Raw genomic sequence first — 15,183 nt, forward strand, 5'->3', positions numbered from 1 at the left:
TCTCCCAAATTCGGATGTAAAGTGCGACTCCCTCAGCCTCTCAGACATGTTTCCCATTAGAACTGATCCAGAGAGCTTGCAATCAGAGAAGTGTGTAACGTAACCCCCAGCATAGGCAAGTAAGGGGAGCTGCACTCAGGCAACTACCCCAAAGGCACAGGGGGTGCTCTGGTTACCCGGCACTGTGTATGCATGTGTGTGTGTGTGTGTGCATTGTTTCTACTTACCTGTCTTTATGTGTCACAGAAAGAGGTGAAGTGCAGAGCTCAGAATAAAGCGCAGAGAAAGGCAGGATTATACACATGGCAGGTTAGAGAAAGGCAGAGAGAGAGAAGGAGAGGATGGGAGGAAAAAGCGACAGAGAGAGGCTTAAGACCACAGAAGCGAGCACCCTTTGTTGCTGAGTTCAGCTGTGATGGACGGCTTATGTTTAGGGGTAGAGTGAAGGAGTCCTTCAATGTACTACCATAAAATTTGCAGGACCGCTGAGGATGTTCTTCTCCACTGATCAAACTTTTGTGTGATAAACGAGGAACTGGGACTTCAAGGAAGGTGAAGAAGTAGGTCAGTGCATTTCGATGTGATCCAAAGATAGTCGGCAAAGGAGGGGCAAAAACAAAACCCCAGGGAAGGCTAGTCAGGGGGGACCAGGTGATTGAGCCTTCAGGGTGAATAGCAAGTCAAGCAAGAACAGGAGTGAGGCTGGGCGAGGGGATACTGTTCAACAAGAGAGAGAGGGGGGGGAGAGGATCGGCTGCAGTGGAGATACGCAGGCGAGAACAAAATGAGTCTACAGAGAAAGAGAGGTTGATGCCGAACTAAAGAGAGATCACGGTTGACTCAAGTCTTTGCTGCCTGATTAGGGTGAGAAGAGCCGGTGGCGGAGGGGAGCCGGGAGACCCGATCAACCGAACGTGAGAGCCAGCGAGCGAAGCAGAGGAGAGAAAGAGAATTACAAGAGGACGCTTGGTGAAAGAAGCCTCTTAAATCTGGGAGCTGGAATTAGAGCCGCAGAAACTGCAGAGGGGAAGCCACAAAACCACAGTAAGTAAATTAGGAGGCTGTAGCTGGAAAAATGTATAATGAAGCTATGAGCAGGGGAAGGAATTTGTGGTCTTGGGAGTGCTTTATATACTGTACCTTAATGAATTGATTTCCTGTCTTTAAGGCGTTCTCATTTCATCATTCTCCATGACTTCATCCCCTTCCTTATTCCTCACCTCGTTCAACAAGCCTTTCTACCCCACGTTTTATGCACACCCCCTCACTCCTGCACCCAGCCCTATTTGCCTTCTCTGTTTCTCTTCTCCCACTCATCTCTAACTGGTCTCACGTCTGTTCTTCCTTTCTCTCACATCCCCGGATCAACAGGTGAAGATGCCTGCTAATGGGAACCGTCCCCTGAAGTTGCAGTTTGGTCTAATCAACCACGAAGGGCGCTACCTCACTGCTGAGGCCTTTGGCTTCAAGGTACGAGCATCTAATCTAATGTGAGAGAAGAATTGTACCGTATTGCTGAGATTTTTGGTGTCCAGAGCTGTCGTCGTGAAGGCATGAACTTGTTGTACATAGAACATACGGCTGAGGATGAAAAGGCCTCATGCTCTGTGTGGGAACACATCCTTGTCTCTTAGGTTAATGCGTCAGCACCCAGCCTGATGAAGAAGCAGATATGGACTCTAGAGCAGGACTCTCAGGACACCCAGGTGATCTACTTGCGCAGCCACCTGGGACGCTACCTGGCCTCCGACAAGGACGGCAAAGTCACCTGCGAGGCCGATGGGCAAAATTCCAACTGCCGCTTCTTCATTGTGGCGCAGTCAGACGGTCGCTGGGCCCTGCAGTCTGAGCAGCACCTCCGCTTCTTCGGCGGCTCCCGGGACTACCTCTCCTGCTTTGCCCAGGTAATCACAGATGCCGAGCTGTGGGCAGTGCACCTGGCTCTACATCCGCAGGCCAACCTGCTGTCTGTGGCCCGCAAGCGTTATGCCCACCTCTCTGTGGAGGATGGGGAAATCGCTGTGGATATGAACTTCCCCTGGGGTGTGGGAGCGCTCCTGACCCTAGTCTACCTGAGTGGGAAGTACTGCCTTAAGACCTGCGACGGCCGCTTCCTCAGCAATGATGGGAAGCTCTTGACGCAGAGCGGGAGGGCCACAGCGTACACGCTGGAGCTGAAGTGTGGGAAGCTGGCCTTCAAAGACTGTGAGGGGAAGTATTTGTCTCCCATGGGGCCGACGGGCACCCTGAGGTCTGGACGGTGCTCCAAGCCGGGCAAAGATGAACTGTTTGATCTTGAGGAGAGCCACCCACAGGTGGTTCTGATGGCCGCCAATGGGCGATATGTCTCCATAAGACAAGGTAAGGAAAACATCGGCAGGAGATTTTGCCTTGAGGCCTGGCATGCATTTAAAATCTGCAACTCATTACACAGAATCCTGATTAAATGGCTAAAGGCTGACCTTATGTGACCCTGAGTGTGACATGAGCTGGCACATACTGACCTACTCACATACATAACGAAGCAGAGCAGCAAGCAAATACTACAACTACTACAGTTACCACTACTAGCCTACACAGTACATAGTGTGCACCGATACGCCCCCGGGAAACTGAGCTTACAAGGAAGTAACCCGTGGGTATGCTTGGCGTAAATGGCCACTCTCTAATGATTGACAACTGATGAGGGATGCATGGTAATTATGGGTAATGTAGTCTGCACATCAACATGCATCGGCGTCACATTGGATAGTTGCATTGTTCCAGGAAAACAAGATGGATGAGGCTGATATGGAAGACTACATGGGAGACATGAGACAAAGACAGATTTATTGTAGGGAATAAGGGCACAAATAGAGTTTTTCACAAATGAGTTTCAACGTTAAAAATGTTACAAATGAATGGTGTCAGAGAAGGACTATAATAAGGCAAATATAATAAGTCACCATGAATGGTAATCTTTTTGAAAATCCCCTTTCATTCCCTCTCACATGTACCTCCTGGCTTTGTTGTGTAATGGTGTTAACACTCTACACTTTTGCCCCTGGGCTTTCTGAAACAGCTGCATGTAACCTATACGCTGCAATGCTGCTCTGTTCATACTATATTATGTATTTACTCTACAGTCTTGTCATGCAGGCACGATACCGCACTACTATACTGATGGATTACACCTGCTCCACATCGGCTTCAAAGTCGTTTCTCCCCCCCAAAACAAGGTCTAATTTCTTTGATCGGTGTGAAACATAGAATAATTGTAATTGTGACGATCGCGTTTCATCTAACCAGAACTGCACCAGGTGAAAATGGTTTGCCGGTCTGATTTGAAACTAGATTTGGGGTGGATTAGCATACACCAACCGTGCTTGTCAGCATACTTGGCCATGACACCCATCCACAGGCTGCAGATTCTTGTCTGCAGGGTCGAGTTACTTCAGCCCCCGGTGCTGTAACTGAATCTCTCCCCGCTCATTGTTCCTGGGTAGCAGCGGGAGCTTCAGGCACAAACCAAACGACTGGGAGCACTGTAAACTGATTGGATGAAGCGAAGGGAAAGGCGCGTTGCAGTGCATACAGCGTACAGAGCAGCTACATGTATGAACATATGCACAGACAGAAAATCACATTTTTCTATTCCTTTCTGTCTCTCTCCCTCTTGTTCTGCACGAACAAAAGCTTTATCCTCCTCCGACACACTCGCCCCCCCACACACAACCATACCATCCTGCTGCGGCGAGTGGTGAGTTGAGGTGTGTTGAATTATTGATGATGTTGGCCCCTGTTCCTGGAAGGCGAGGGGGGGGGAGTCTGCTTTCAGAAACCCAAGCTGCCTCTCACCTGGGGCCAAAGCTTCTGCCCCTCCGAGTCCCACTCTAACCCGCTAATCTAACCCGGTTGCTCCCAGGACATCAGTCACTGCTGATGTGCTGCTGGAAATCAAACAAACTGTTAAAAGACAAAAATCTATAGTGGGTGAAAGGTTAAATTGTTGTGTTGGACTAAAATATTAACAAAAGTACAAAATGGAATATCTTCCATGCTAGTGTTTTAAAATCCTTTGTACTCGGGTAAATATACCTCGTTAGCCTTCCTTCTTTGGTTTCGACATGATGATTAAAGGAGATTAAGAGGAAAATGGAAAGCAGAGAAGGGGAGGATGCAACTCTCAAAGGACTCGAGGACAATGGGAGTATGTGTGGACACAGGTGGGCTCTTCATCCTCCCTTGTGTCTTTACACATATATTACTACATTTGTTTCTGCTCCATTTAGCACAGAGGAGTCACATTGGCTATCTATTTGAAAGTGAGTACGAAGGCAGTAAATGGGTTAGTAATAAAAGGGGTCACCTGATACGTGGTGGAGCATGAATTTATATAGGAAAGTGTTCAACAAACGGCAAAGGAATTCAGAACTTTCTGTCTGACCTGAGTAGAGAGAGTAGTGTGTGTGTGTGTGTGTGTGTATCATGTCATGTAGATCTGTCATCATCTCCATGTGGTCTGCTCTGCCCTGATGGTGAAAAAGACACAAACTTACATACATATACATGGACTACAATACAAAAAACACAACAGAAAATGCATTGGTGGAGAATGGATTGGGAGAATGACCAAAAAGATAGGGGACAGGGGGATAGTGGCATCAGCTTACCATTAATAATAGATGTCAGAGCCAGCCATCGCTGATGGATTAGTTAGGCCTGCTCCACTTGCAGCCTGCAGGTAGGACAACGGCAGAAAGTGGAGCTGGATCCGGGATCTGATCCAAACTGTGGCACTGCTGATGTGTGTTTTTGTGTTGGTGTAGATGCACCAGGGAGTGTCCTGATTAGGAGCGCTCCGTGCATAGTTTATCAGTGACCGCGGCTATGATGACAACACCTTATTTCATATGCTTGACCAACTGCTGTGTCAAAGATGGTCATCGACGCAGCTATTGATATCCTCGGATTGCTGGCTTGGATTTCAGCGTATCTAATCTCTCTCTCCCCTGTTCTCTGTGTCTCACTCTTCCTCCATCCTTCTCTCCTTCCTCTGTCCCCTCTCCTCTCATCTATCAGACAGCGGCTGCGAGGTCCCAGCTGAGCCCTGTCGGCGGATCATTTCTGGGTTGAATTAGTGTGAAATGGACACATGGAATAGGTAGACAAAGCATGACATTGAGTCGGGATGAGAGAGAATGAGAGTGATGGGCCCCCAGGCATAGGTGTGGAGTAGAGGGGCAGAAATGTATGCTTCAAATGCACTTAAGATCAATGATAATTTCGCCAGTTGTAAGACCTCATGATACCTAGTTTATTGGGTGTGAATAAGATGTGATTAAAGCGTCCCGGTAGCTCAGTAACCATGACATCTTTGTCGCACGTCAACCCCTTTCTCCCTCCTCCGGGCAGGCAGATATCAAATTTAAAGCAAAAATGCCCCCCAAAAAATCATCTTAAACCAGATGGGATTCACACTGAACCACACGGTGAGGGTTAAACCGTTTTAAGAAGAAATTGTTTTTTCAATCAAAAATCCAGGCAGGTAACCAGGCTCTTCAAACTGGCACGTGCATGTGCATCGATGTTGGATTATGCAGATGTAATTTATATGCATGCATCCCTCAGTAGCCTTAAACCACTCGATGCGGCGCAGCATAGTGAGCTCTGGTTTATTACTTGTGCGGCCCTCAGAGCACATCACCATAAAATATAGGAGGATGCTGCGTCGGCCTCGGCGATGGTGACGGTTGATCCGCCACTGTGGTTTCAGACTGAAATATCTCAACAACTAGTATTCTGGTGATCATGGCTTTCTGTAAAGACACTCAAAAGTCTAGCGCCATCAACAGGTGAAATGTTGAATTTGTTCAATACCTACATATCTAATGACATTACCATCTGTACTTTGTGTTTAGTGCACGGTGGTGCAGCACCTGGAGTGGCCATGCCTAGAGAAAGGGAAGGAGGTGTCATGACTTCCCAAAGCCAGTGGATGCTCCAAAAGTCTGAAACAGACGCGCTTCAGCTGAGCAACTCTTCTCAGTGATAATGTTGATTCACTACAGTCAGTTTAGTGGGGAATGGTTGCGTATAAATATGTCTTTGCCCATCTACTGAACCCTTTGAGGAAGTACGTTAGCATCAAAGCTGTGCTATGCCTAAATACAGCCTCACTGGACCTTTGTCTCTGTAAGGGCGTTTTTATAGAGTGCTGCGGTCATTTTAATCCTAAAATCCCTAAATGAGAGGATATTTTGTACGGTTCCCATTGTCCCAAAGTCAATAGGGTTTTATTCTCCTTTGGGTGCCTGAAATAAGGTCTGTGGTTAACTCAATTTAAGATTGTGGCGTCATGATATAAATAATGTCAGTAAATATCACTCTTACGTGTCTGTAAACAAGTGGCTAAATGACAAAAGTCTTCACGTCGACTAGTCCGCCTTTAGAGCCTCGTTGTGAAAACTCATGCAACTGTGATGTAGTTCGTTTAAAGCGTGATAACATTTCATTTTTCCTCCTATCACTTCAAAAATCATGAAAGTGGTGTTCATTTGTGAAGATGATCTGAACCAAATCAAAAATCACAATTAAAAAAAAAAAAAAATCAAGGGAACCAGTGTGACGCTTACTTTCAAAACCAAACAACTGGACTTTGTGATCAAGTGTACAGGGATCCAGGTCCCTAATGTGAAAGCTTAGACTATTTTCCCACACCGGCAGTTACCAATAACTTCTTATTTCTCAGGTTTCAGCCTTTAACTTTTAGGCACTGGCGTCAAATAGAGTTGATCTCTTGATTTGGAGATTTGAGTCCTTTAAGATGTGTGAAACAATATAATGCCGTTGTCTTTAATGCATGTTATCCATATGCTTGACCACTTCATTGCTCCGTTAGCTGGAGTGTTGAGAGGGATGAGTAATTATCTGTACATCCCGCTAAGTGTGGGCCATAAAATCCTCTGGTCTTTTCCTGTTTTTTCTTTATTCTTTTATTGAGGGGATTGAGGGATTGGACGGGTAGCACTTGAAAGCTGATTATATCAGCGCCCCGCTGTGAAGAGGGCAGATAGGCAGGGCCGGAGGTGGGGTGATGGTGGGAGGCGTAAGGAGGGAGAGATGGGGGAAGGGAGAAAGGTCGAGGAGGGTAACCAGAAAGGGGAGCAGGGAGAGATATCATGGGGGTGATGAGCACAGATTAGTGTTGTTAAAGGATTAAGAAAAATGTATTGGGATGCATCTAATTTGGGATTTAGTTCTCTGCAATCTGTCTCTTGGTGATGAACAATTGTTTTCTTTTCTGACAACATTTTTGATCATGCTGACAGTTGAAAATATTACAGTGGCCTGTTTAATAGAAAATAGGTTCATAGTAAAGCTGCCTTCTGAAATTGGAAACCAACTTTCTATTTGTTTTTTAAGCAGTCGATGTAATTGTGATCTCTGTTATCTCGGTGTAGCACATATTACTGTAAGAAGCATTCATTAGTGTGTGATCGCTTGTCTCTGGAAGGTTTCCCTGCATGGGCACAGTTAGTGCATTTACTTTATTTACATATATATTCTGTCCATAAATGCATCCAGAACCACAATCAGTGAAAATGGTTTTACCCCCAGGAAAGTGCATCCTTGGCAAGACGGATCAAGGGTGCAGTTTGAGACGGACTCGCTTAAAAATAACACAACAGGATCAAACGTGATTACCGGCTCTTTCATACTGGGCCAAACCAAACACAACAATACAACCTGATGAGCAAGCTGCTATGTAGCTGATTCCCAAATAACAAACGGTTGGTTCCGAAAACAGGAAAAAAAGAGATCTGTAGAGGAATGTGTTTATTTCATGCACAAATGACACATATTCAGGACAAGCAGATGTATTTTTGTGAGCACATGTATCGATACTTCAGCAGTAATCGCACATTTACAATAGACAACAATGCAATACAACTGAGAAATTACAAAGTTTTAATGACATCATGTGTTTGCTGTGCCTCTCCCAGGATTAACCCTCGCAGCCAATCAGGAAGACGAGACAGACATGGAGACGTTCCAGATGGAGATCGACAAGGAAACCAGGAAGTGCACGTTCCGCACCAGCCAAGGGAACTACTGGGATCTGGTGGCCCACGGAGGCATCCAGACCAACGCCACTGAAGTGTGGGTGAAGTCTCTTGTGTCACTTTACACTTCACATTAATACGCCATCAAATATGTTGTATTAGTTCCACATTTTACAGATATGGGCCTACAAAAGGAAGGTAAATGTTCCCATGTTCCCCCATGCAGCCTTACACACCTCCTCGTGACCTCTTAGCATGAAAATCATCATGAATCCTTTATAAGAAACACAAAGAAGTGTCATGAAATTTGAATCTGGATTTGAAAGACTGAGAATAACAGGGACAGTTCCTTGCGTGCATATAGTGATGAATCACTTGTTTGAGTGTTTGATGTCAACCCCCTAAATTAGAAAATGTGATTGTATAAAATCTTCAGTCCCTCTTAGTTGACCTGCTTTATCTTTTGAAGATCACAATACATCCAAGAGTATTTAAAAGCAAGCCAAGTCTAATTTTCTTCCCTGTAATGCCAAATTGCAGGACAGCCAACTCCATGTTTTCAGTGGAGTGGCTTGGCCACAAGGTGGCACTAAAGGCTAACAATGGAAAATACATCTGCACTAAGAAGAATGGCCAGCTCCTGGCTGTCAGTGATTCCATAGGTAAGACATGAGGTTGTGGTTCTCCTCCTCCCTCTGACTCCCCTTGTGTTCCCTCTGATGGTTCTTCATGGTTTCACCTTCTGTCAGGCATGGACGAACAGCTCACCTTGAAGCTGATCAACCGACCCATGCTGATCCTGAGAGGGGAGAACGGATTCATCTGCCACCACAAGAACTCCAACTTACTGGACGGCAGCAGATCGGTCTACGACATATTCACCCTGCAGTTCATTAATGGGGCGTACCACATTAAAGGTCAGGGTGTCCAACAGTCACACATGTTTTTGGCATCCCTACTCCGTAGTACACTACACTCTGAATCACTGACACACTGCTGCTGCTGCTGCTCTTGCAGGCGTGGACGGCCGGTTCTGGTACGTGAACAGCGCCGGGCTTGTGTGCTCAGACGGCGAGGTCCCTGAGGATTTCACTCTGGAGCTCCTGGAGCACGGTCGCCTCGCCATCCGTGGCAAGAACGGCAAATACCTACGCGGGGACCAGGGAGGCACACTGAAGGGAGACGGACTCAGCCTGAGCAGCTCGGCCCTCTGGGAGTATTGACCACCTCTGGCCCTTCTCCCCTCTCTATTCACCAATCAACGCTTCGTAAAAAGTTAAACTCTCGCATTTTGGTGTGAAAGACATCATTCTTTTGTTTCTTCTTCTCGAAACAAAATGCAACAGAGAACTCACAACAGATCGTTGCCTCACATCGCAGTAGAAGAAGAACTGACCGTATCCAGCCAAGAAAGGGTTTGAGTGACCAAGGTTTTGAGTCGGTGCTTGATCTCAAAACAACAAAACATTTATGATCATTAGAGTTTTGGTGTTGTTCTTTTAGAGTTCTTTTTGATGCGCATTCACTGTTAATTTTATTGTCTGAAGCTTCATTCCAGATTTGAAAAAAAAAAATCCTACTTTCAATAATGACAGCTAGATATGACAGATGTAGATTTCACAATGAACCACTGCAGATGAAAACTCGTATCTTTTCAGAACATCCTCTTTCTCCTCGTCTTCATCTTCCAAGCCTTCAACTCCTTACAGGTATGACATTATCCACAGCAAGGCACAAAGTGGTAATACGTGGGCGTGTAATGATGGCACCCGTCCAGCCGGAGAAGCACACGACGCATCGGGTGCCACTTGAGACAGACATAGTCAGCGTTACAAGTGAGGTCACCTTTTAGAAGTCGTTAGCAAAGGTGCTGCAGTCTGAGGATGTTTGTTAGCATCACTGGTTAGGTTTCTAGAAGTCTAGACTGTAATCAAGACTCGTGTTCATGGCAGCTGTACGAACAGGAAACGGGGATGTTGCATGTGTATCTGTTTTTGTTTTTTCTACATTCTTCTTTCTATAAACATAACGGGAAAATGCACTTGTATGGCTTGGTTATGTTTTGTCTTAGTAATGTCACATTTCTACAAGGATTATAGGAATTGGGTCCGGTTTGTGTGACACCACAGACAGTCCATAAAATATAATAATAATTAATTTTAATGTCATCCTGCACCGTCATCGCTACATGGACCCACACCAACCAGATCAGAACTAAAAGACAGCAATCTCTGCCCTGAACTGAACTACAGGACCCTAGACATCAATAATACTGAAGCATTTAAAAGCTTTACTGCAGGTAAATCACATACAACCAAACTCCTCATACCAGCATCACTACGATCAAAAGGATAAGAAAGAAGAAAGAAAATCTGAATTTTCTCAATTTGTTGCTTTCTTTTGAAACCTTTCGGTGCCCAGAAAAACCATTCAAACAGCAGCCTGAGAAGGAAAAGTGACTAATTGGTTGAACTGCTCACCATTGAGATCCATGTGACTCCAATCTGACACTCTCCAGGACTTCTCTCACCCACCACAAGCTTTTACTCTGCTCTGCAATCAGGGGTTTTAGAGAGGTTATCCATCATCAGAACGCTGCAGGTTCAAACCCTGAAATAGTATATGGTCTCTATCAAAAACACAAAAGGGCTGCAGGTTGCCCGTTTCCTGTTCAGGTACCTCACTCTCGTTTTAATCCCCAAGTCATTTGAAGGCTGCTAACAACACAAGGCATACAGAGCCCTCCTGAAGAGCTTTGTTCATTTCTGTTTATGGAAGCCTGAAGAACCTCAAAACTTAGTTCAAATAAATTGACTTTTTTAATTCTTCATCAGCAATGCATCATAAAGCCCCTGCAATGTACCAATCTTGTGTATGATAGCAAAAATAATGATGGAAAATGTCATAAATTCTTCTTTGTGTAAACTATAAAATGCTATCAGTCTTTTACCGTGATGCAAAACCACATTCACAACCACTATGGAAATTATGTCACATACGCTGCAAAGAGAGCTTACATAACGCCGGACAGAGCCACGGGCAGCTGCGTAGGATCAGCAGAGAAACACTGCTAAAGTATAAGGAGAGGGTTTTCTCTGAGTTGTCGGTAAACGCTGAGACGTGACCGTGTCATCTGCCCTGTGGACACGCCCACGTCAAAGGCGCCTGAGATTCGACTTTGCTGGATGTGCTGCAACAGGTGCTAATTAAAAAAAAAAAAGATAGAACATTTATGTAAATTAGAGTCAAACACAACCGCAGACAATGCAAACAGTAAATAGTCTTACCTCGGCCCGCTGCAGTGCCTGCCTTAAACCCAAACTCTGGACACTCTTTGTGGAAGCAGGCCGATGTGGAGCGGTCTGCAACAGAGTCTGTGTGGAGGAACCGAGCAGATAATGAACATGAAGGATTCCCGTCACTCTGATAGTCTTATATGATCCAAACCGCCACAACGAGCATGTTTGATTGTGTCATTTAGTCTTTCCATAATCCTGCAGTGTCTTCTGTAAAGACTGACATCGCAGCAGTTTTCTAACCAGTTACATCCTCCTCAAAACCCCACTATGTCCGTACGAAACATATATAAAAAAAAGTCAGATAAACGTCAGACAAAATGCACCTGACCCTAAGTTTCTCTGAAAGATAGAATGGCAGTGGGTGTGTACGTACCAGTATCCGGCTCAGCACAGCGTGATGCAGTCCACACACTGCTGCTATAGACGAGCTTTCCACATGAACCTCCACCGTGATCAGGGACTCCTCCTTCCCCGTGCTCCCCTCTCCAACAGTCACCTGCAGAACGAAGGAACAACACTCGTCTGGTTTGATTTCTCTCCGAATAATACAAGATAAAATACACTTTCATCAATACGTCTTTACCTCTTTGGCAGTCAGTTTGACTGTGTGTCCGTTTGGACCGCGAGCGTGGACCACTGAGCTGCTGAGTGCAATCTTGTTTCCTTGATGACCACTTATTACTCCTCCAGAAGCTCCGCAAAACAGCCATTCCAGCAGAGAATAGCCCATGTGAGGTGCCAACTTTGGCCCCACAGCATCCGAAGCTGTGCTATTTAATAACAGTGTCTCCCTCAATAACTCTGTGGACACTCGAACACTTGCTGAATACAGCTCTCGCTCTGGCTTTGAAGCACTTTCTCCCTCCCCTCTTCCACCGCAGCTAATCCGATGTGACCTTAAAAAAGCCTGGATGGTATCTGTTGCGGCGTTTGGTTGAGATGTGGCCTTTTTATGGGGAGCGACTGGACCGTGCACCTGCAGGGCGTGCAACCAATCCACCGTCAGCGTGTTCAAGGGTAAACTCACGCAACCGCTCTGCGTACCGAGGAGGTTTGCAGCCTCGTCTCTCAGGAGACTTGAGAGCGAGAAGATGAGCGAGCAGCTCACCGTCATGGGGACGGACGCTTCGTCCGCAGCCACAAGGGGGAGCGACACTTCCAGCGTCTCCCCTGGGTGGACATTGTGCAATGGGAATGAAAAATGTGTGGCGGAGCTTTCCCCTCCGGCACCGGGAGGATGGGACAGAGGAAACACGGCGATGCTCAGCGTCCAGCCTCGTTCCAAAACGTACGGACTTGAATTATCCAGGACACACGTCAGGGTCAGGGAGTCTTTTTGAAGTAATCTGCTCCAGCTGGTCATGGCACGGCACCTGATTGGCTTCTCCTGGGTGGGAAGATGCTCTTCAGTATTGGTACTGGCCATCAGCAGGAAGCTGATGTTAAGCACCTGATTCAGGTGCCTCAGAATCTGGTTTTTGGATTTGATGGCAGTTTTCAACGCCGATGCTCTGAAGGGAAAACAAGGAAAATAATATTTATATCAAAAGAAAACTAATTAAACTACAATAAACGTCTACTGGGTTGGGTATACCGTTCACAAACGTCCCCGATAGCGGACAAGAGGTCCCTGACGCTGCGGCCTACTTGTGTGGAAGGAACCTTGGACAGTCCTGCATTGTCTTTTCCCACAGGTAAAGTAATCCTCAGGAGCTGCCCTCTGGCAGAGAGTCCAAGCAGCTCAACTTCACCTTCATTAAGAAAAAAAATGTTTCGTCGATACAGAGTCACAAGCTGAATGGAAAGGAGGATCACTGCCTGCTGCAGACTCGATAAACATCTTGACTTGACCTTGGTGGGAAATTTAACAGCATAAAGATATCCGTCCAGACTTGAGATAGCAAATCAATCAATGTGAATAAATCACTCTTATTTCCACATTTATTTGGGTCACACAAAGGGGAAAGTGAATGTTGCTATTTTAAGCTGTGGAAAGGGGAGAGAGGGACTGACATGCAGCAAAGGGCCGTGGGTCAGACATGAACCTGGACTCAGCCTTGGTAATGTCTGGGAGTTAATATTTACACAGTAGTTGTGTGAACTAAAAGCCGTGGCTGCCAGAGGGAAACTGTTCGATGGTTGGCATTTACAAAGTCAACACTTCTATTCTAGGCATGCTTACCTGCAGCGTTGCACGTAGGCTCAACCAAGGTGACGACTCTACACACGTTTAAACTCATGGGGCTTTGGAGGGCAGCATCCGTCTTACCGGATGCCTCCTCACCCCTTTGTTTGCCTTCGCTCCCCGATGAGCCCTCTGATAGATCCAGCACCAGCAGGTCTGACCCTGTGCTGTAGTAAAGACGGTTTTTATCCACACAGCCACACATCACGGGCCCCGGTACGCACCCCTCAATAAAACCAGTTCTGTTGTCCACTCCCCCCTTCTCCGTCTTGATCAGCACCACTCTCCCCAGTTCACCCACTGCCACCAAACACTGTGCATGCCTCGGGCCCGTTCCCGTGACAGCAGATGCTCCGACAAACACGACTGGCTGCTCGAGGCTGTGCAGGACTCGGAGCCGCGATCCCGGAGCACGCAGAGGGAGAAAACACAGTCTCCCGTCTGGCAGGCCACAAAGGACGACGGGTGACTTGGCGAGGGCAGCGTCAATCCCAAACAGGAGTTTGAAGAGGACCGGCTCGAGACGCAACTGGCCGTCACTTGAAGTTGGCCCTGGTGAAGAAGCGGAGGGGGAAGATGGCGGCGTTGCATCACTCGAAAGGACACAAATCAGCAGAGGCCTCCTTCTCATTCTCGTCCTTCCCTCTGCGTCATTGTGTGCAACCCCCGAGATCAGTGGGAGACTGAATGACCTGAGCCTCTCGTAGTTTGAGGATTCGTACAGAGTCAACATCCAGGACACGTCTCTCTGGGAAAGAGTCAGGAGCACGGAGCCGACGAGGAGCAGCGACAACACTCCTTCTTCTGCAACAGCAAGAAACTCGGGGGACATTTTCAGCTCAGTCGGGCTGGACGACGCATCAGATGGGGAGCTTTGAGGTCTGCAGAGGTGAAAGGTCACATGAGGCATTGGCAGATTTTATAAAACACATTGGCAATCATTTGTGGACTTGGACTATATACGCACTAGAGGAACTAACCTACTACAGGAAGGCTCATACCTGGACAGCAGAAACTGTAAGCTGACTGCATAGACTCCGCTCGTACAGGCCACATAGAGGAGCTGCTTGTCGTGGCTTTCAACCAGGTCCGTTACAGCACCAGGACACTGGAGGACAGCCTGCACAACACAGACACAGTGATGTAGCTCCGTGGTGTCATTGGGATGCCTGGTTAGTGTACAATGCGAGTTATTTACCGTGAGTTTTCTCTCCTGGGTACTGAAGACGTAGACCTCGTCGCTGCCATTGCAGACGAACACATCCTTCCCAAAACCAACCCTGACCCTCGGTGAGCATGGTGTCGCTGAAAACCCGAGCTCTCCCCAAGTCTCAACGGTACATCGTCCTTCCATGGCCGCGACACCGGAGAAGAAGCCGACTAGTCTGCATTCGTAACGTCAGTGTTAGCACTGTTAGCCGAAATGTTCATGTGTGTGCCGAAATGTTCATCTAAGCCGGTTGTTGGCGGGGGGCGGGACGTTCTCTCAAAGTTCCGCGCGCGTCTCTTTGGTCGTTTCCGGACCAATAACAGCCGAGAACTACATTACCCGTGACGAATAACCCGATGTCGGATGCCAGTGGGTTTGGTGTATAAACAGCATATATATCAGTTCTCCCAAATACAATTTACTTCAAACATATTTGTAGAGTTG

General features: G+C 46.8%; 2 protein-coding genes across 2 annotated transcripts; one reads left to right on the forward strand and one right to left on the reverse strand.

The window, feature by feature from the left end:
• Nucleotides 1–263: 263 nt before the first annotated feature.
• Nucleotides 264–10,182, forward strand: fscn2b (fascin actin-bundling protein 2b, retinal). Its single transcript, XM_084040535.1, has 7 exons — nt 264–1,044; nt 1,372–1,470; nt 1,635–2,361; nt 7,986–8,142; nt 8,586–8,707; nt 8,795–8,962; nt 9,063–10,182. The coding sequence occupies exons 2-7, from the start codon at nt 1,378–1,380 to the stop codon at nt 9,266–9,268; spliced, it is 1,473 nt and encodes a 490-aa protein (XP_083896661.1). The 5' UTR covers nt 264–1,044; nt 1,372–1,377; the 3' UTR covers nt 9,269–10,182.
• A 181-nt stretch (nt 10,183–10,363) lies between these two features.
• faap100 (FA core complex associated protein 100) lies at nt 10,364–14,981 on the reverse strand. Its single transcript, XM_084040529.1, has 8 exons — nt 14,728–14,981; nt 14,531–14,649; nt 13,527–14,410; nt 12,939–13,095; nt 11,928–12,855; nt 11,718–11,840; nt 11,333–11,419; nt 10,364–11,247 (listed from the first exon to the last, which is right to left on the reverse strand). The coding sequence occupies exons 1-8, from the start codon at nt 14,881–14,883 to the stop codon at nt 11,116–11,118; spliced, it is 2,586 nt and encodes an 861-aa protein (XP_083896655.1). The 5' UTR covers nt 14,884–14,981; the 3' UTR covers nt 10,364–11,115.
• Between the last annotated feature and the right edge of the window lie 202 nt (nt 14,982–15,183).

Source organism: Eutrigla gurnardus (genome assembly GCF_963514095.1).
Source record: "Eutrigla gurnardus genome assembly, chromosome: 22".
In the NCBI taxonomy this organism is placed as follows: Eukaryota; Metazoa; Chordata; class Actinopteri; order Perciformes; family Triglidae; genus Eutrigla; species Eutrigla gurnardus.

Excerpts from the sequence above, each read along its gene's own strand:
- fscn2b (XM_084040535.1), top strand. The coding sequence starts at position 1,378 with ATGCCTGCTAATGGGAACCGTCCCCTGAAGTTGCAGTTTGGTCTAATC. Across the intron at positions 8,708-8,794 it reads GGCTGTCAGTGATTCCATAG|GCATGGACGAACAGCTCACC; the intron begins GTAAGACATGAG and ends ACCTTCTGTCAG. Across the intron at positions 8,963-9,062 it reads TGGGGCGTACCACATTAAAG|GCGTGGACGGCCGGTTCTGG; the intron begins GTCAGGGTGTCC and ends CTGCTCTTGCAG.
- faap100 (XM_084040529.1), bottom strand. The coding sequence starts at position 14,883 with ATGGAAGGACGATGTACCGTTGAGACTTGGGGAGAGCTCGGGTTTTCA. Across the intron at positions 14,411-14,530 it reads TTACAGTTTCTGCTGTCCAG|ACCTCAAAGCTCCCCATCTG; the intron begins GTATGAGCCTTC and ends TCACCTCTGCAG. Across the intron at positions 12,856-12,938 it reads ATCGGGGACGTTTGTGAACG|AGCATCGGCGTTGAAAACTG; the intron begins GTATACCCAACC and ends TTTTCCCTTCAG.